Source organism: Eleutherodactylus coqui, chromosome 4 (genome assembly GCF_035609145.1).
Source record: "Eleutherodactylus coqui strain aEleCoq1 chromosome 4, aEleCoq1.hap1, whole genome shotgun sequence".
NCBI lineage: Eukaryota > Metazoa > Chordata > Amphibia > Anura > Eleutherodactylidae > Eleutherodactylus > Eleutherodactylus coqui.
The window spans coordinates 53,905,548-53,925,445 of record NC_089840.1 but is presented as its reverse complement, the minus strand read 5'-3'; the positions used below and the strand labels follow the sequence as shown (position 1 = coordinate 53,925,445).

At 46.1% G+C, this 19,898-nt stretch overlaps 1 protein-coding gene across 3 annotated transcripts; it reads left to right on the top strand.

Moving 5' to 3' along the window:
- The first annotated feature begins 1,249 nt into the window (after positions 1-1,249).
- Positions 1,250-18,842, top strand: AGPAT3 (1-acylglycerol-3-phosphate O-acyltransferase 3). Of its 3 annotated transcripts, none has more exons than XM_066599445.1 (9): positions 1,250-1,268; positions 12,769-13,000; positions 13,097-13,266; positions 13,537-13,698; positions 14,875-15,028; positions 16,734-16,836; positions 16,995-17,070; positions 17,280-17,478; positions 17,577-18,842. In XM_066599445.1, exons 2-9 carry the CDS (start codon positions 12,823-12,825, stop codon positions 17,663-17,665), a joined length of 1,131 nt encoding a protein of 376 aa, XP_066455542.1. In that variant the 5' UTR covers positions 1,250-1,268; positions 12,769-12,822; the 3' UTR covers positions 17,666-18,842. The 3 variants fall into 3 exon arrangements, with proteins under 3 accessions (XP_066455542.1, XP_066455539.1, XP_066455541.1); XM_066599442.1 differs by lacking the exon at positions 1,250-1,268 and adding an exon at positions 5,147-5,234; XM_066599444.1 differs by lacking the exon at positions 1,250-1,268 and adding an exon at positions 5,467-5,516.
- Positions 18,843-19,898: the final 1,056 nt, after the last annotated feature.

Sequence of the window (19,898 nt, the reverse complement as noted above, 5' to 3'; positions counted from 1 at the left end):
CGCGGGTCTCCTCCGTCGTGGCAGGATCTTCTTCCTTCTGCACGGCGGATGCGTCCAGGCGCATCCTTTTTTTCCCCTTAATATCCTGCTTTTCTGCGGCACAGCCACAGTCTCATCCACGGCTGTGTCGCGGATCAAATTACTTCCATTGACTTCAATGGAAGCTGTCTGTGTGGGAAAACCACAGAAAATGTAGCATGCTGCGGGTGTTTTCCCGCGCGTGTGTTCCACACGCCGGGGAAAAAAGACCCGCGCAGATTTTTTAGATGCATTCTTCCCATGTACATAAGGCCTTACTGTTTTCAGTATAAAGCACTGAATGAAGCATGTGAGGCAATTTTTTTGCACACCTCTGTAAGGCCTCTCTCACACAGGCGCTTCTTACCGTGATTAACATGGCGTTTTGAAAGCCGTGTCAATCGCGGTATAACACTCCCATTGAAATCATTAGGGCCTTACAGACACGCGCTCGATCACGCCCCTGTATGGCGCTTTTCAGCAACATAGTCTGTTCTATATTTGGCCATTTAGCGCACCCCATCACAATGATGGGTTGCGCTAGAACACGCTGCTGCCAAAAGTAAAATCGCGGCGCTGTGCCACTTTCATGTGAGAGTGGCCTGAATGTCTGTCATATTCAGTGATGTTTATTTACGTCATGGAGGCCTAACAGGTAGAGATGAGCGAGTATACTCGCTAAAGGCAATTGCTCGAGCGAGCATTGCCTTTAGCGAGTATCGACCCCGCTTGAGACTGCAGGTTTGGGTGCCGACGCAGGGGGGGGGGGGGGGGGGGGGGGTTAGTAGCGGCTGTCAGCAGGAGGGAGCGGGAGAGAGAGAGAGATCTCCCCTCCGTTCCACCCCGCTCTCCCCCGCAGCTCCGTGCCCGCTGCCGACACCTGAACCTGCAGTCTTGAGCGGGAAGATACTCACTAAAGGCAATGCTCGCTCAAGCAATTGCCTTTAGCGAGTATACTCGCTCATCTATACTAACAGGTTAAAAATAGGAGACACTTTAATGTATACCTCCAATCCTAACATGTTCTGTGCTTTGTAGAGAATCTGCTGCTGCAAATTGCACACGCTGCTTATTCTTCTTCCCTCCTACAGCAAACATGGCTGCGGCTGGGGGTTTGCTGACCCCTACCTCCTTGTGTTTGAGTACACGTACAACATGCGGTCACTTTAGGTTCCAGTCCGCCTCTGCATGTGTGAGGTACTGTTGCCTGTATAAAGAAATGCATGAATCTGCATATAGAGATATATGAGGTAAGAACGGCTGTATAAAAGGTTACATTAAGTAACAAAGGCTGTATATAGGGATAGATGGTATAAGATACTGTATATAGGAATACTTAAGGTCTTATATGCTGTATATCACATGGTTCTATAAGTCAGTGTATCCTGACTTCTATTACCTCTCATATCCTGTATAGGGATATGAGAGGTAATAGATGTCGTATATAGGGATATGTGAGGTAATAGATGCTGTATATAGGGATATGAGAGGTAATAGATGTCGTATATAGGGATATGTGAGGTAATTGATGCTGTATATAGGGATATGTAAGGTAATAGATGCCGTGTATAGGGTTATGTGAGGTAATAGATGTCGTATATAGTGATATGTGAGGTAATAGATGCTGTATATGGGGATATGTGAGGTAATAGATGCTGTATATAGGGATATGTGAGGTAATAGATGCTGTATATAGGGATATGTGAGGTAATAGATGCTGTATGTAGGGATATGTGAGGTAATAGATGCTGTATATAGGGATATGTGAGGTAATTAATGCCATATATAGGGATATGTGAGGTAATAGATGCTGTATATAGGGATATGTGAGGTAATAGATGCTGTACATGGGGATATGTGAGGTAATAGATGCTCTATATAGGGATATGTGAGGTAATAAGTGCTGTATATAGGGATATGTGAGGTAATAGATGCCGTATATAGGGATATGTGAGGTAATAGATGCCATGTATAGGGTTATGTGAGGTAATGGATTCCGTATATAGGGATATGTGAGGTAGTAGATGCTGTATATAGGGATATGTGAGGTAATAGATGCTGCATATAAGGATATGTATGGTAATAGATGCTGTATATAGGGATATGTGAGGTAATAGATGCCGTATATAGGGATATGTGAGGTAATAGATGCCGTATATAGGGATATGTGAGGCAATAGCTGCTGTATATGGGGATATGTGAGGTAATAGATGCAGTATATGGGGATATGTGAGGTAATACATGCCGTGTATAGGGTTATGTGAGGTAATAGATGCCGTATATACACATATGTGAGGTAATAGATGCCGTATATAGGGATATGTGAGGTAATAGATGCCATATATAGGGGTATGTGAGGTAATAGATGCTGTAATAGGGAAATGAGGTAAAAGATGCTGTATATACAGATATGTGAGGTAAAAGATGGTGTGTTTAGGTATATGTGAGGTAATAGATGCTGTATATAGGAATATGTGAGGTATTAGTTGCTGTATATAGGGATATGTGAGGTAATAGATGCTGTATATAGGAATATGTGAGGTATTAGTTGCTGTATATAGGGATATGTGAGGTAATAGATGCTGTATATAGGGATATGAGAGGTAATAGATGTCGTATATAGGGATATGTGAGGTAATTGATGCTGTATATAGGGATATGTAAGGTAATAGATGCCGTGTATAGGGTTATGTGAGGTAATAGATGTCGTATATAGTGATATGTGAGGTAATAGATGCTGTATATGGGGATATGTGAGGTAATAGATGCTGTATATAGGGATATGTGAGGTAATAGATGCTGTATATAGGGATATGTGAGGTAATAGATGCTGTATGTAGGGATATGTGAGGTAATAGATGCTGTATATAGGGATATGTGAGGTAATTAATGCCATATATAGGGATATGTGAGGTAATAGATGCTGTATATAGAGATATGTAAGGTAATAGATGCTGTATATGGGAATATGTGAGGTAATAGATGCTGTACATGGGGATATGTGAGGTAATAGATGCTGTACATGGGGATATGTGAGGTAATAGATGCTCTATATAGGGATATGTGAGGTAATAAGTGCTGTATATAGGGATATGTGAGGTAATAGATGCCGTATATAGGGATATGTGAGGTAATAGATGCCATGTATAGGGTTATGTGAGGTAATGGATTCCGTATATAGGGATATGTGAGGTAGTAGATGCTGTATATAGGGATATGTGAGGTAATAGATGCTGCATATAAGGATATGTATGGTAATAGATGCTGTATAAAGGGATATGTGAGGTAATAGATGCCGTGTATAGGGTTATGTGAGGTAATAGATGCCGTATATAGGGATATGTGAGGTAATAGATGCCGTATATAGGGATATGTGAGGCAATAGATGCTGTATATGGGGATATGTGAGGTAATAGATGCAGTATATGGGGATATGTGAGGTAATACATGCCGTGTATAGGGTTATGTGAGGTAATAGATGCCGTATATACACATATGTGAGGTAATAGATGCCGTATATAGGGATATGTGAGGTAATAGATGCCATATATAGGGGTATGTGAGGTAATAGATGCTGTAATAGGGAAATGAGGTAAAAGATGCTGTATATACAGATATGTGAGGTAAAAGATGGTGTGTTTAGGTATATGTGAGGTAATAGATGCTGTATATAGGAATATGTGAGGTATTAGTTGCTGTATATAGGGATATGTGAGGTAATAGAGCACACACAGATATATGCAGTTACATCTCAAATGACTATAGTTGTGGTGATTAGATGAACGGTCTTGTCACCTGATGTCCTAAAAGTGGTTCCACCCTTGGCCTATAAAAGGCTCCTTGTATGTAGTGACCTCTTCTTCCGCTTGTGTAGAGCTTGTTGACCATCAGATGCCTCTATTATGCAGAGAAGAGATGTCGCCCCGCTACCAGAGTCTGAGAGGGGCACATTATTGGGATGTGAGAAGCTGGATGGTCGTATCGACGAATTGTCCCTGACCTGGGCAGTTCTGACCGGACTGTTAGGCTGCCTGTCCGCAGACGAGATATCATAGCGAGATCCGAGGGCTCACATGACATGCTTTCTATAGTATAACTATGGAAAGCGCAGCCCGACGTCCATGAATCACTATGATTCTCTGCTCGTGGCATGCCGCGATTCTCCGTGGTGAGCCTATCAATAAGATAGGCTCATTGCGGAGGTCTTACAGTGCTCCCCATCCTCCCCCAGGCGACCATGGAGAGGCGGCCTTAGGAGGTGTTGGGACCAGTGGATGCATGAGAGCACGCAAGGTGACCGGGCTCAGGATGACCTTGACAGAACGCCAGTAGAGAGGAGCGTCTGATCGTCCGACAAGCACGAGCAGCTCCAACTGTTTTGTTGTCTGCCATCCAGAGATAGGGGGCGCCATCGTTACACCCGTGTCTGTCAGAACCATTTCCAGGCGCTTGGCTGAAGGACATTTGGTCTCACAGCGCCCATTACATGTTCTGCATTTGACACCCTCCGTCACCTCCATGTGCAGCGGTGTCATGAATGACACAACTGGACTGCTCCGGCTTGTCTTCAGTGATGAATCCAGGTTTAGATTAGCCACTCACGACGGCAGTGTTTGTGTCCAGAGACCTCCGGCTGAGCGCCTCAATCCTGCCATTGCTATTGAGCGGCACACCGCCCCCTGCTGGTGTGGTGATCAGGGGGCCGTCACAAAAGACAGTCAATCACCCCTAGTATTGGAACGAGGGACAATGACAGCTCAGTGGTATTTGAGAGATATGTTAAGTATTACACACTCTATATGGAGGATATTAGACACTGTAATGGCGATATCTGCGCTAGTAGGAGCTGTATACACGAGCCCACACCTATACGTGCAGCCACTAATCCGGGTCACTCTGACCTCTAGGCTCCTTACGGACAACTAGAACTCCCGGCAGCCCTAGCGGCCGGCAGCCAATAGACGCAGCGTTACAGTGACAGGCGGAATTCCCGCCCCGACTGTCATCTAATGGAGTAGGCGTGGCCAGAATGGGACCGCAGACAGGTGACTGGGCGTGGTCTTTATCGACTAGCCCTCATTGGGGTGTGGTTGTGTGGTGGGAGGTGCTTGCAGCAGATTGCGTATTGGACAGTTTTCCACGTGGACGTGAGCTTCCGGTTCAGGCCGGCATCTGTAGGCGGGTTTTCCGGCGATCAGGTGTAACGTTTGGATCCGGTGAGAGACGGGAAAACCGGGAGGGGAGGCTGGGGAGACCCCCTAAACTTAAGGCGCACACCTGTATGATTGTGATCGGAGGGGCTGATGAGAGGGAGACTGTAGGAGAAACTAACTGGGGGGCAGCTGAGAAAGGTGAAGGAGCGGACTGTGAGAGGGACACCTGAGGAAGGCGGGGTGGGAGGAGTCTGACTGTGAGGGCAACACCTGGGTGGGGTGGGGCTGAGGCCTCCTGGAGCAGGAGTGTACTGGTGACAGGTGGGGGCGCTAGAGAGCGCTGGGGTAAGGGTGCTTTTACAAGGGACAACCTGTTGGGTGCAGATGTCTAACGGGTCGCCTGAGCAATAATCATGCCGATGCATCGGAACGATCATCACTAGTGAATGGAGGCGGAGCGGCCGGGGATCTTCCCTCCCACCCGCCTCCATTCACACCTGGCAGTCATTCATAAGTGTGTCTGTTTACACGGCCGATCAGTCTGGGCGTGCATTTACACCGAACCGTAATTGTTTAGATTGTCGCAGGAGTCCAAACGATAATCGTTCCATTTAGAAGGGCTGTAACCTGCCGGCACTGATGCTAGGTGGTCGATTTTTGGCCATTTTGATCGACCATTGTCTGAAAACCTCACCGGAACATGTGTTGGCAACGGCTGCCCTGCCGAAAATCTAACTTCACTTTTTTTTTCTCTTTTCAACATTGGCGCTTGGGTCGGGCAGTTTAAAGGGGTTGTTTCTGCACACCTGGCTGATGGGTGGAGGGTCTCATCCACTTAGACCCCCACTGAACCTGGGACCAGGCATGTTGTGTTTCAGTCCTCCTCACTGCGGCTTACGCCCCTCTCCACAGCGATGTTGGCGCGGGCACGCTGTCACACCATTAATTTTCAGCGGGTTTGTGCAGATGGCCGAGCAGCAAGGTGCTTCCTTCAACTCCATTGATATGACTGGAGCGCTGATTGTGCGCCCCTCGCCAACGCTCCATTCGTTCTGATATTACTGTGGGGGGAGGGGTGGAGAATTGACAAGCAGAGGGGGACACAGGACTCTGTTGAGATCAGTGGGGGTCTCAGTAGTGAGACCCCCACTCCTCAGCAAGTTATTCCCCATCCTGTGGACAGCTTGTGATTCTGGTACAAGCCTTTATCGGCTATACGCAGAGCTGGTATGTCTTCCAGTGATGTCAGGTCTCTGCCTGAACTTTAAAGGGGTTGTCCGGTTGCTGAGTAACCTTCTTTGATCCAGCATTGTAGCTCCACAGTCCTTGCTGTGGAATGGCTATTGCCTGACCGCTGCATCCAGTGAGAGGCTGCAGCGGTAAAGTGCTGTTCTCCTGGCCATGGTTCCCAGCATCTGAGAGGTGATGCTAGGTGAAAGGTATCTGCACACTGCAGCTTCTGATTGGCTACAGCGGTCAGGTGGTAGCTGTTCCACAGTAAAGACCAGGAGGACCACGGGGCTGCAGCGCTGGATTACTGGGGAAGATGACGGGTGATACCGCTGGTTTTGTCATTAACGTGTGCACCTGTAGCTAAAAAAAATTGTTCAGTGACTGGACACCCCCTTTAATATGAATGGGGCAATCGGGCAGACAGTCGCGGGATTGTTGGCTGATCCCTTGGGAACAGGTCTGAGCATAGAGGGTCCTGATGACAATGAGCAGTGCTGGGGGACCTGCAGGAGATGACAACCCCAGTGTAATCACATGTAGTAGATGTGGGAGACATGGGAGGTTTCATGAGTCTGGATACAGGATGGGGGTGTCTGGTCCACAGTTTCCCACGTATCTACATCTTCAGTGAGTGCAGCTCTGGCATATAATACATGATATAACTAAGGATAAGTAATGTATGGACACAGTGATTGCACCAGCAGAATAGTGAGTGCAGCTCTGAAGTATAATACAGGATGTAACTCAGGATCAGTACAGGATAAGTAATGTAATGTATGTACACAGTGACTCCACCAGCAGAATAGTGAGTGGAGCTCTGAAGTATAATACATGATATAACTAAGGATTAGTAATGTATGTACACAGTGATTGCACCAGCAGAATAGTGAGTGCAGCTCTGAAGTATAATACAGGATGTCACTCAGGATCAGTACAGGATAAATAATGTAATGTATGTACACAGTGACTCCACCAGCAGAATAGTGAGTGCAGCTCTGAAGTATAATACAGGATGTCACTCAGGATCAGTACAGGATAAATCATGTATGTACACAGTGATTGCACCAGCAGAATAGTGAGTGCAGCTCTGAAGTATAATACAGGATGTCACTCAGGATCAGTACAGGATAAATAATGTAATGTATGTACACAGTGACTCCACCAGCAGAATAGTGAGTGCAGCTCTGAAGTATAATACAGGATGTAACTCAGGATCAGTACAGGATAAATCATGTATGTACACAGTGACTCCACCAGCAGAATAGTGAGTGCAGTTCTGCAGCACAATCACTGGCGTACCTATACGGGATGCGGTTGAACCCGGGCTCAGGAGCCTTAGGCTGGGTTCTCACAGGGCGGATTCTCGGCGAAAATCTCGCGGTTTAGCCACAGTGAAAAACCGCAAGATTTCCGCCGGGAGAACCGCCGCTGCAAAACACGCGGCGGCTTTGAAGCGGCCCGGCCGCTAGCTCTTCCACTGCTGCCGACGCTCCCATAGAGGAGAGCGCGGCCGCAGCAGGGAAAAAAAAATGGACATGCTCCGGCCAGCAAATCCGCGCCGCAGCAGCGGCTTCTACCGGCTTAGCCGCAGCGGATTTGCCATCCCGTGTGGATGAGATTTCTGAGAAATCTCGTCCACATGGTTGGCTAATCCCGGGATTAGCGGCCACATGCGGATTTGCCGCGGCGAAATTCCGCAAAGAATTTCCGCGGCAAATCCGCCCCGTGTGAACCCAGCCTTAGGTGGCCCATAAGGCCCCTTTTCTTCATATACGAAGCCCAGTACTATGAATAAAGCATTATAGTTGGGGGCCCTGTTACAAGTTTTGCATTGGGGCCCAGAAGCTTCAAGTTACGCCTCTGCGTTAAGGGGTTAAGAGAAGTTGGGGTGGGGGGTGGGCTCCAAGATAAACTTTTGCCCACAAGCTTTTAGCTACGCCCCTGAGTACGATACAGGATGTAACTCTGCATCAGTACAGGATAAGTAATGTATGTATATAGTGAGTGCAGCTCTGCAGTATAATGCAGGATGTAACTCAGGACAAGTAATGTATGTACCCAGTGACTCCACCAGCAGAATAGTGAGTGCAGCTCCGGAGTATAATGCAGGATACGTAATGTAATATATTTACACAGCGACTCCACCAGCAGAATAGTGAGTGCAGCTCTAAAGTATGATACAGGATGTAATTTAGGATTAGTACAGGATAAGTAATGTATGTATACAGTGACTCCACCAGCAGAATAGTGAGTGCAGCTCTGGTGTATAATACAGGATGTAACTCAGGATCAGTACAGGATAAGTAATGTATGTACATAGTGACTAAACCAGCAGAATAGTGAGTGCAGCTCTGCAGTATAATACAGGATGTAACTTAGGATCAGTACAGGTTAAGTAATGTAATGTATGTACACAGTGACTCCACCAGCAGAATAGTGAGTGCAGCTCTGGAGTATAATACAGGATGTAACTCAGGATCAGTACAGGATAAGTAATGTATGTACATAGTGACTCCACCAGCAGAATAGTGAGTGCAGCTCTGGAGTATAATACAGGGTGTAACTCAGGATCAGTACAGGATAAGTAATGTAAGGTATGTATACAGGTACTCCACCAGCAGAACAGTGAATGCAGCTCTGGAGTATAATACAGGATGTAACTTAGGATCAGTACAGAATAAGTAATGTAATGTATGTACACAGTGACTCCATTAGCAGAATAGCAACTCTGCAACATTCTCTTCAATGGAAGCAATAACTGCCAGCGCAGTATGAAAATCCTCCGCACTCTCAACTTCTTGTAATAAAGATTAATTACAAAGAGGAAAATACACACAGGAACAAAACGTAGCCCAAGGAATGTGGAAAGAGGAAACAAACAGTCCTTCACTGGCCGCAACGCGTTTCGGCACTCAAGGCACCTTTCTCAAGTCTAATACAACAGAAAATACAGAAAGTCCTGTGTGTATTGTCCTCTTTGGAGAAATAAATAATCTTTAATAAGAAGTTTCGGGCGCGGAGGATTTTTCATACTGCGCTGGAAGTTATTGCTTCCTTTGGACTATCACGCTTCCACTGATCAGTGTTTGGGTCCCTCACGCTGCCAACTGCGTCCTTGGAATCCATGGCTCAGGAGTGACTTCTGTCTATATGCCAAGCGTACCACGACTACATGTGCTAGGTGGGTGAATTCCTCCTGGCAGGGATCCCCGCTCGGCACCAGGGGAGCCGACATCTTTAACAAGAGTGTTTTGTGGCGTTTATCTTCCAAGATCCATCTGGCGCTTTCCTATTTCTAGACACATTCACTTCAATGGTACTGCTGTTAGCTGAGCGCTTAAACCTGTGCGTATGTATGTCCTCTGTTGTCCGCATTTCAGGGGACACTGGGGCTGCCTTCTTTTTGGAGAGACAACCCCTTTAGTGATTCCTGACGGTGATGGTCCTTTGTGAGGAGGAGCCTGGCAAGCGCTGGGAAGACCTCCGTGACCACTGGTTGATGCTCTTCGGGTGGGTTCACATCTCTGTTGGGGATTCTGGTTTCCTGCTCCATTCGAGGATCAGGAAAGGGGGAATCCCCGCGGCCGAACCGCACCAGACGGATGTAACAGAACCTTCAGCCGAAGGGTCAATCGCAGATGTGAAACCAAACATAATGCATCTTCTAGTAACGAGTCTTTCTGCTTCTTTTTGTTAGACCTTCTTATTGTCAGGCAATGGAAAACTCACGTCTCAAGATCCAGAGGTTTATACAGGCTGTTGTCATGTGAAGTCCATTTCTAGTAACACAGATAAGACAGATAGCAAGAAATGCAGGAGAGTGATGACACATGCTGCTCATAGAAGCATATGAGAGGCAGGAGGAAAGAGAGGTTCACTCAGATGAGGCTGCAGCTAATAGTGATTTACAGCTATTGAAATCGCATCTACACTGCTCAGTCATGTGTCCAATATTATGCTGCTATTTATGTGTGTTACTGAGATTTAGGGAACAGAATCTACTGCTTTCTAGATGATGAGTGTATACAACACAACATAACAGCAGGCTGCTCCCAACCAGCTCAGAGAGAACTGGAAGTCATAATAGCTAGCAGAGGGGAAACTGCTGAAAAATGCCATACAAGTCCCATAATGTGTAGAAATAGTGTTATTCCTCACTTACACACAGCAGCTTATTCTGAACCTGCTGTCATACTTTAAGGCCCTTGTACAGCGGTCAACGATTGCTAACAAAAGTTCGTCAGAAGTGATGAAAGTTTATGGGGGGGGGGGGGGGGGGGGCATGTAAGAAATCACTCTTGGGTTATGACTTCATAAGGACCGAGTTGAAAATTGCCCCCTGTGTGGTGTTAGGGGGAGTAGTGGGTGCGGGGGTATTCTGATGGCTCTGCTCTTGCTCCGTCTCTAATATGACCGTCACCCCTGCAACTCCCACTGCGGTCCGCCGCTTTGGAACTCCGTGTTCTATGTTGTGTAATGTGCAGTAGTATGTGTGACGTGTTATATGTTGTGATGCGTTGGGTCTCCACCCTCAGCTTTGTGCTGTCTGTGTGCTCATTAATCAGATTATCAGATTTACGGTCCTCTATCTATTACGTACTTTGTTTTCGGTCTTGTTTCCCGTTCATGATCTGATGTTCATGATTTGATTAATTCCCCTTGTTTTCTTTAAATCGTGTTCATTGCTGGGAGTTGGGGGGTGTACGGAATGAGGGGGCGTCCTGCCCTGTCCTGGCTTCTGCTGACCCTGCAGATCTGTCTCTCACAGGCTTAATCCTAAGGGATTGTCAGGCTTTAGTAAGACTCTCACCTGTCACGTCTGTGTGCTGGATCCCGGAGAAGAAGAATCGGCAGGAGATGCACCCCTAAAAAGACTACCCTCTGATAGTCACCCCTTTCATAACAGAAGTGAGGGGAAGACCCCTCCTTGGGGTTTTCGGGACCCTCTGTTGGCTGTTGACAACTTGCAGTGGACACGAGGGACCTGAGACCTGAAATGACCCCCAGCCTGTGAGGATCACAGACGTTTTAATGGGGTGTCACTCCTGCGGTCTTGGGGTTCATAGCGAGTGGCCTGTCTGATATTTCCCAGCTGATTTAATCATCGTTGCACTTTTTCTTCAATCGGGTCAGCCGTGGACTTTTTCTGAAGAACTTATTGATCTCTGAACCAAAATGTTCACGAATCAGTCTGCCGTCTGCTTGTTCTCCGGGGTGTGTGCTACCTTGTTTGCACTGGCCCTGGTGTATTATCTGTACTGGTGAGTCCTTCTGTGTGTATAGTAATTGATAGCGGCATGTTAAACCCTTGTTACCCTTCGCCTGTCTTCCGTTACCAACCCTGGATTCTTGCCTCCTGTGTCCTGCCCGTATAATCCCAACATCTTGACCTCAACAATGGGGTACTGGTCTACTTTAGCCCTCCCAATCGATGTCACGCCTGAGTATTGTTTTTATTGTACCATGTTGCCACCAGGGTCGTCTTGGATTTTCTTACCTCTTCTGTCGCAGGTTGGGTTGATTGGTGTAAGATGTGATTTCAAGCTCTGTGGTCATTGGCCGCTGGGTGGTCTTCAGGTTCAGCGGTATTCGGGGTTCTCAACTTGATCTTCTTTTCATTCCTACTGGATCAAGATAATCCAGGATGGATATTGTCACCTAGCAGACCACGAGAAGATAGACGTCTCTAGCATCTGATGACTGTTTGGATATTTTTCTGCTGTTGAGTGAGGCAGGTGTATTTTGACAGAATGACTTTCCAATGTTGTAGGTGTCCCCAGACTATGTTAAAGGGCAACTAAACTTTTTACATACTTCTGACGTGATTTTGAGATGTCAGAAGTTTTGATCAGAGGAGGTCCAGGTGCTGAGAATCCTACTGATCATTTAAACAAATGGGCAGTAGTGCTCAGCTGAACACTTTGCCGCACTGCAAGTGGCGTACGGTACGGACTCCATAGAGTTTCTATGGAACCCATACATCACTCTGAACCATGATGGAAACAACCAAACAGGTACAACACTCGGATGAGTGCCTTCTGCCAGTTCATTTTAGCAATCAGTGGAGGTCTCAGCCCCTGGACCCCACCGATCAAAATTTTTGACATATCTCTATTGCATGTTGGACATTTGAAAAAAGTTTACTCTTTTTAATGGAGAGGCTCGTTTCTGCAGGGGAAACTCTAAATTAATGCAGACGAGTGACGAAAGAAGTCCTGTAAACAGAGGTTATTTGTTTGATGTATGTACACATGTGAGTTGGGATACTGGCGCCTGTACAGAAAGGCTAGGTCATGGCAGGTTGCAATCACACTTTGTTCCCCCACTTTAGCTGACGCTCATCTTGTTTTGCTTTTCTCCTTAGGACGGTGGCTTTGAGTGAGGGTCCGTGTAAGCGGCACTGAATGCTGGCTCCAGAATGGGGGTTTGGGGGTTCCTAAAGACGCAGTTTGTGGTTCACCTGCTGATTGGCTTTGTCTTTGTTGTAAGTGGACTCATCCTCAATTTTCTGCAGCTATGTACCCTCCCGCTATGGAGTTACAACAAGCAGCTGTACCGCAGGATCAACTGCCGTATGTCCTACTCGCTGTGGAGCCGTAAGTACCTTTCAGCAGTAATGCAAGGGCATTGCAGCGTTGTAATACAAGGGCATTGCAGCGTTGTGCAGTCCCTTAATGCTATCTCTTTCTCAGAACTGGTGATGCTGCTAGAGTGGTGGTCCGGCACACAGTGCACCCTTTTCAGTGACCAGGAGACAGTATCTCACTTCGGAAAGGAACACGTCATCATCATCCTCAACCACAATTTTGAGATTGACTTCCTTTGCGGTTGGACCATGTGTGAACGTTTTGGTGTTTTAGGGGTGAGTACCATGATGGCCACAACATGCAGCAGGAACTCTACATTCCAGGATCATAACTTTTTATAACCCGGGATGTGATCTGACGGAGCTCTTACATAAGGGCGAAGATGGTACGGTTGTGTATCAGCCAAGATGGTACAACTTTATGCCCAACGGTTAACCTAATTATACCAGAAATGCAACACGTTTCTCCACAGCTCAGGGCATCTGAGAAGCTTCCATCATTTATTCTTATCAAATATTTCTTCTTTTCTCTTTGTTTTTCACAAGAGTTCAAAAGTTCTTGCAAAGAAAGAGCTGCTGATGGTCCCGCTGATTGGTTGGACGTGGTACTTCCTGGAAATTGTCTTCTGTAAACGCAAGTGGGAAGAAGATCGTGACACTGTTGTCAATGGGCTACACAGCTTGCGGGACTACCCAGAATACATGTGGGTGAGTGCATGCAGCTTGGCGGCTGCAGAATTCTCCTTTTTGATGGATTGTGTCATAGAGACATCTTTTCCACTACTCCCACCCTGGAGGTGATTAGTTGGGCCTCTCGGCACAAGACCATCATGTGTTTCTGATGCGGGCAGGGAGCATTGATGGCAAAAGAAAGGATCTTGTGATGAACTAAAATGCTGATGACTACAATTACTCCAGGATGCTGTATGTAACATAAGGGGAGGGGATCCAAAAAAAGCAAACCAAAAAAAAAACTGAGTGAGAGTGGTACAGAGGGAAGGGGGAAAGAGACAGTGTGGAAGGTTAGAAGGTCCTGGAATAAAGGTTCTTACAAAGCGTTGACTTTTTTTGAAGACCTGGGTTTCCAGGTTGCTAAAGAAGGTTTCGAATGTGGTGGAGATACTGATTGTTTGGGGCATTGAGTTCCAGAGTATGGGGATGCAGGGGAGAAATCTTGTAGGCAAGAGCTGATGAGAGAAGAGCAAAGAAGGTCTTGAGGACCGGAGCTAACATGTGGGTAGGTCCTGGGAGATTAGGTCAGAGGTGTATAGAGAACAGGTTGTGGATGGCCTTGTACGTCATTGTTAGTATTTTGAACTGAATCAGCTGGACATCAAGTAGCCAGTGAAAGGAAGAGCAGAGGAGAGAAGTAACGAGTGGTGAGGTGGATTAACTGGGTAGCAAAGTTGAGGAGGGTGCAAGATTATTGGATGGGGGGCCACAGAGAAGGATGTTGCAGTAGTCTAGCTGGGACATGAAGGGCATGTGCTAGTATTTTTGTTGACTTGATTTTGAGTCAAGAGCAGATTTGATAGATGGTTTTGAACTGGAGTCAGTAGGAGGTGGTGAGGGTTTCGATATTCAGCTCAAAGGACAAGACTGAATCAAAGGTTATCCCGAGGAAGCGGTGATCGAGTTTGATATACTAAACTTTTAGTTGGTGAGGTATGAGGAGATCTGGGAGAGGGCTAAATCTATGATGGGAAGGATTGTGGTTGAAGGACAATGTGGTTATCTGTTATTTTAGGACTATCTGCACAGTTTCTCGGATTACCTAGCAGGACCTTTGTCTCTGTAGTGACTATATCTGTGATATGACCTTTTCCCTGAACCTCCTTCTCCGTGCGGGTTGATGGTTTCACTGGGACTTTTTTTCCTTCCTAGTTCTTGCTATACTGTGAAGGGACAAGATTCACTGAAACAAAGCATAAGATCAGCATGGAAGTGGCAGATAAAAAGGGGCTGGCACGACTGAAACATCATCTCCTGCCACGAACCAAAGGTTTTACGACTGCGGTCCAGTGCCTCCGTGGTACAGGTGATTATCTCCTTAACGTATTGTTCCTGTAACCCAGCCATGAATGTGAAATCCTAGTTTCGAGTATCTTTCTAATTAGGGTTAAAAAGTAAATAAAGTTTTTAGTTTTGCATAAATTAATAGTACAGGCGAAATAAGACATTTGTAATAATTTTTAATAGAGAACAAATGCCTCTTTCTCCATTTATAAACCACTTCTCCTCCTTCACTGATCACACTGAATGTACTAATAAAATCCGTACACACAAGCCCGTACACACAGATCACATTACAGCTGCAGCTTATAGAAGTCTATGGAGAGAGGAGGAGGAAGAGGCAGACACACACAAATGCTGTTGCAGCTTATGGTAAGTGTTTTATCTCACCCTAGTCTTAGGTTCACAGCTGTACTGCGCATTACTGCTGTATAATGTTCTCTATGCTTCTGCTTTTGAGGGTGTGCTATAGTGAAGTAAGAGCGGGATCTCTTCTTTGGTATGTGGTTTATGGGAGTATTACAGCTGCTAGTCTACAGCCCTCCTAGAACGGAGATCAGAGGAAACCGACAGTTGAGCCTATAAAAGGGGACAAATGGCTAAAAAATGCAGGAAATGGGTCCTATAATGGCCATAAATTCTGTTCTTCCTCGTGCGTACTCAAACCGCTTTATTCTGAAAAGTCATTCAATAGTTTAGTAACACTTTACCTCTAGTGTTATTAACTTAAGGATAACCCTGTAGGGAAAATCGGGCTCCACGGCGCTGCTCTGTGAGTGCTTTAAAGTAAATACATATGTTTTATACTACAGCTGTACTGATGGAGTTATTTCTTCATGGTCTAGCGGTGAATACAGTGCTCAGTCCCTTAAAAAGATTTGTTGGCAGATCAGCCAAATGGCTAATGCCGATCTGGAGAGTAAATAGCTGTGGCTAGTCTACATTTGTAAGATTTAAAGGGGTTCTGTCATTAGAAAAAAAAATCCTATACTTACCTATTTCTCTCCAGGAAGTCTTCTTACTACATCTCTTCACCGATCTTCTCGTGGCTCCTTCAGTCCCCAAGGTTACCTCACCTCCAGCCGGCTTATTCTTCCATATCTTGTTATGGAGTGTACATTATCGGCATTCTGCTTCCTGCAAGTTAGTGTACGCTACATCACTAGTGGCGTAGCGTTCCCTGCCTAGCGGTTAATGCCGAATCCTCGTCAGCCTGCTTTAGCGCGTGGGCTATCGCCGCGACTGCGCATGTGCGGTGTCTTGCTCTGAGTGTTCATATACTATATGAACACTGGCGCCGAGACCCCGCACCTGTGCGCTAAAGCAGGCTGCCGAGGATTCGGCATTTCCTTCTAGGCTGTGAACGATACGTCGCTAGTGACATAGCGTAATCTGACCTGCAGAATGCCGAGGATGTACGCTACATCATAGGAAGGAGAGGATCTGGCTGGCTGGAGGTGATGTGACCCTGAGGACTGGAAGAGAAGATGTAATAAGACTGACACGGGAGGAATAGAAAAAAAATTATACTTGGTTAATGACAAAACCCTTTTAATGCCTCCAAGTTGTTCAGCGAGATGCATGTGCCCTCTGTAAAATCCATCGAGCAGGAGGTGGGGCTGTGTACCTTGGACATGCCTACACATTACTATGTTCTTCAATAGCTGACAGTATCAGTCATGTGCCTCCATATTTTTGTTAGTGTTGGCATTTTTCATGTCTTCTTACAGTCACTGCTGTGTATGACGTGACCCTAAATTTTCGTGGAAACAAGAATCCATCCTTACTGGGAATTTTGTATGGGAAGAAATATGAAGCGGACATGTGTGTGAGGTGAGCAGGATGCCATCCAGTCCATCAACAAGCCTGACAACTTTACTTCCATCTTCAATCCTCATCAACTCTTACGGAGAAGACTGCACTGCGTTCTCCTCAAGAACCGCCTTATCTCCTAGTTGTGACTTCCACGAACTTCTCTTGTGTTCTTTCAGGCGTTTTCCCCTAGAAGAGATCCCACAAGACGAACAGGAGGCTGCAGCCTGGCTGCACAAGCTCTACCAGGAGAAGGTAAACTGGGCAGAGCAGTACACCCAATGACTAGCAGGAAATGGGGGCAGAACCTGGCGAGGACGGGTAGGGGGTGTCTGGAAGGTTTGGTATAGTATTGCAGCTTATAGTAACCAGCATCGACTTAAAGCTTTCATCTGGATGCTTTAAGTCATAGGTGTAGATGGTGTGTGAACAGATTTCCCATGTTTATAGACTTTGTTCTTCAGGATGCTTTGCAGGAGCAGTATATCCAGGAGGGCACCTTTCCTGGTACTCAGATTGTACCCCCACGTCGCCTATGGACCTTGTTGAACTTCTTATTCTGGGCCACACTTCTCCTCTCTCCACTCATCTCATTTGCGATCGGCATCTTTGCCAGCGGTTCCCCTCTGCTCATCCTGGCGTTCATGGGCTTCATGTGGACAGGTAGTTGATCGTTCCAGCTTCCCGTTGTCACTCCTTTCTGTTATGTGGTCTTTCTTCTTCAGTTGACTTCTTTTTTTTATTTTCTCACCTCTCTCCAGCCTCGTTTGCTGTACGGCGTCTGATCGGTGTGACAGAGATCGAGCGAGGCTCCAGTTATGGCAACAGCGCTGTGAAGAAGACAGATTAGCTGCGGGCGGCATGATTCTGAGGCAGTCTGGACTTTTATCTTGCTTTCTATTTCGTACTAACATGAACTGAAGGGGGAGGACCTGCCTTTTGGGACTGGCGCTAAATGCCAGTAGGAATCTGCCATTTTCATAGGCGCAAGAAAAAGCTGCGCACTGCTTGCCCTGTGACACCAGAGGCTCTGCCCTCCGCTCCCCTCTTCTGAACACTGGGTTCCCATTATGCCAGCCCTGCACCCCATATTTCCCCCCTTCCCTCCACTACCTTCTACTTCGGGACCTTTCTCCATAGTATTACTGGCTGTTCTCCGCTCTCTACCCCTATTCTCTTGTGTCCCACTAGGATTTTGTGCTTCTTAACCTTCACTTACCTACTGTCACAGCAAAAAAAAAGAGGTCTTGTCACTGGGATGAAGATAAACTGAGCCGACCGCAGTGTTGAGGCGTTTTGTGTGACTTCACCCCCTCGCGTATCACGTGTTCTGCTGCTCCTTAGCTGTGGAGAGCAGCAGCTTGGCACCCCCACATCGCTCTGCAGTCAGGAACGGCTATGCACACAGCAGCTACTGTGAATGTATTGTTCTGTACCTGCACAAATCACTCCGTTATTTTTTTAAAGTAATCATTGGACTCAGGTTACAGTCCTGAAGATGAGGACAACACAGCCCTCTCGTCACCTCACATCTCTGCTCTTCCTTCTCTCCCCAGGGCTTTAAGTCTCCAGATTCCACTACATGTTCCGTTAAGGGGCCCGTGTCATATCACATGACTGCCTCTACCAGGGATTAGCGGTTTAGATCTTAACATGTCAGTAGCATGTAAAGGACCAGACAGAGGCAGCTTCATAAAATATCATGTATGAGTTTGTCAAAACGTATCATTATCATTATCCTCATCATCATCATCATCATCTTCATCGCATAGGAAGGAGGTACCAAACGTAGGGCTAATCCTGTGTGCGTAAGCTTCTGTCCACGGAGAACACAGCGGTGATCTGAGAGGTGTAGTACATCTCCATGCTCCTGCTGCTTGCTCTTCAGTGTCCACACACAGAAGACTAACATCTGTGTGTCATACGTGTGAACACTGTAGTGATGCTTCCATGTTACTGCCTGTCTGATCACCCCCCCTCCCTCCCTGTAAAGAAAAGCTAGGAGTAAAATAAAGAGATGAAACCTGCGATGATCTCTGGGCATGAATCCTTTTCTGGAGGGGGTGATTATTAGTTGTGTTGGGTGTAGCTAAGGGCTGTCTCACACGAGTCTATGGTCATAACGTATTCTGTGCACGGGTTTTGCGCACCTAACACGCTGTACCAATCTGCCATGTTGCTACTCGTACGAATTGCATAACTGATGCGTGCAAGAAAAATTGCAAGTTCTATCTTGGCTACTAGTGAATCTTGCAGGAAAATAAGAGATCCGTTTGGTAGAGTCGTAATCAGGTAGGCGCTGGAGGGCAGCAGTTTCATTGATACATTTATGTAAGTTTTGTAATGGAGACCTGATTAGCTGTTACATGATTTTCGGGTGCTGAGCACAGGAATGGTGTTGGAAATGTGTTATTAGTAGTTCTTTGGAAGATATCGAGGGGGGGGGGGGGTTAGGAGGAAAGAACCTGCTTTATTCTTGGGCAATTCCTGGATAAGATGGCTGAGTTCTTCTTGCGTTCTCTTGTGCAGCTCTTCAAATAGTCAACACAAATTCACTACCGCTATCTAAAACGTGTAAGAAAGAGAGAAGTAATTTAAATCCCCAAAACACTGCAGTTTTCAGTTAGTTTTTTTTTTTTTAAATTTTTTTTAACCTTTTACCTCTGCAACTTCCAAACAAGAACCAATCCCACATTTGTGATCTCATTTTAATGTTCAGCACCACAAAATTATGTAAAATTGCTTAATTGTGTCTCCGTTAGAAAAAAAACCTTCTAATTTTTGTAGAATAATGTTCTCACCGAGTGCGTGTGAAGTGTTACCTGATGGATGGAGTACTGCAGTAAGTAGGGGTGCAGGCTGAGGAATAGATAATGCAAGTACTGGAACAGTTACTTCCACCATAGAATAAGTTGGGGGTTGCTGCCTTAAATGCGGGTTTGATCATGTTAAACGCTTTTATATATATATATATTCTGAATGGCCAATTTATTAGAGATCCCAGCCCTTTTTGCCATTGGAGCTTCCATGTATGTAAATTAGACCTGGAGCGTAGCATAAAATCCTGTAATGGGTTTTCCGGG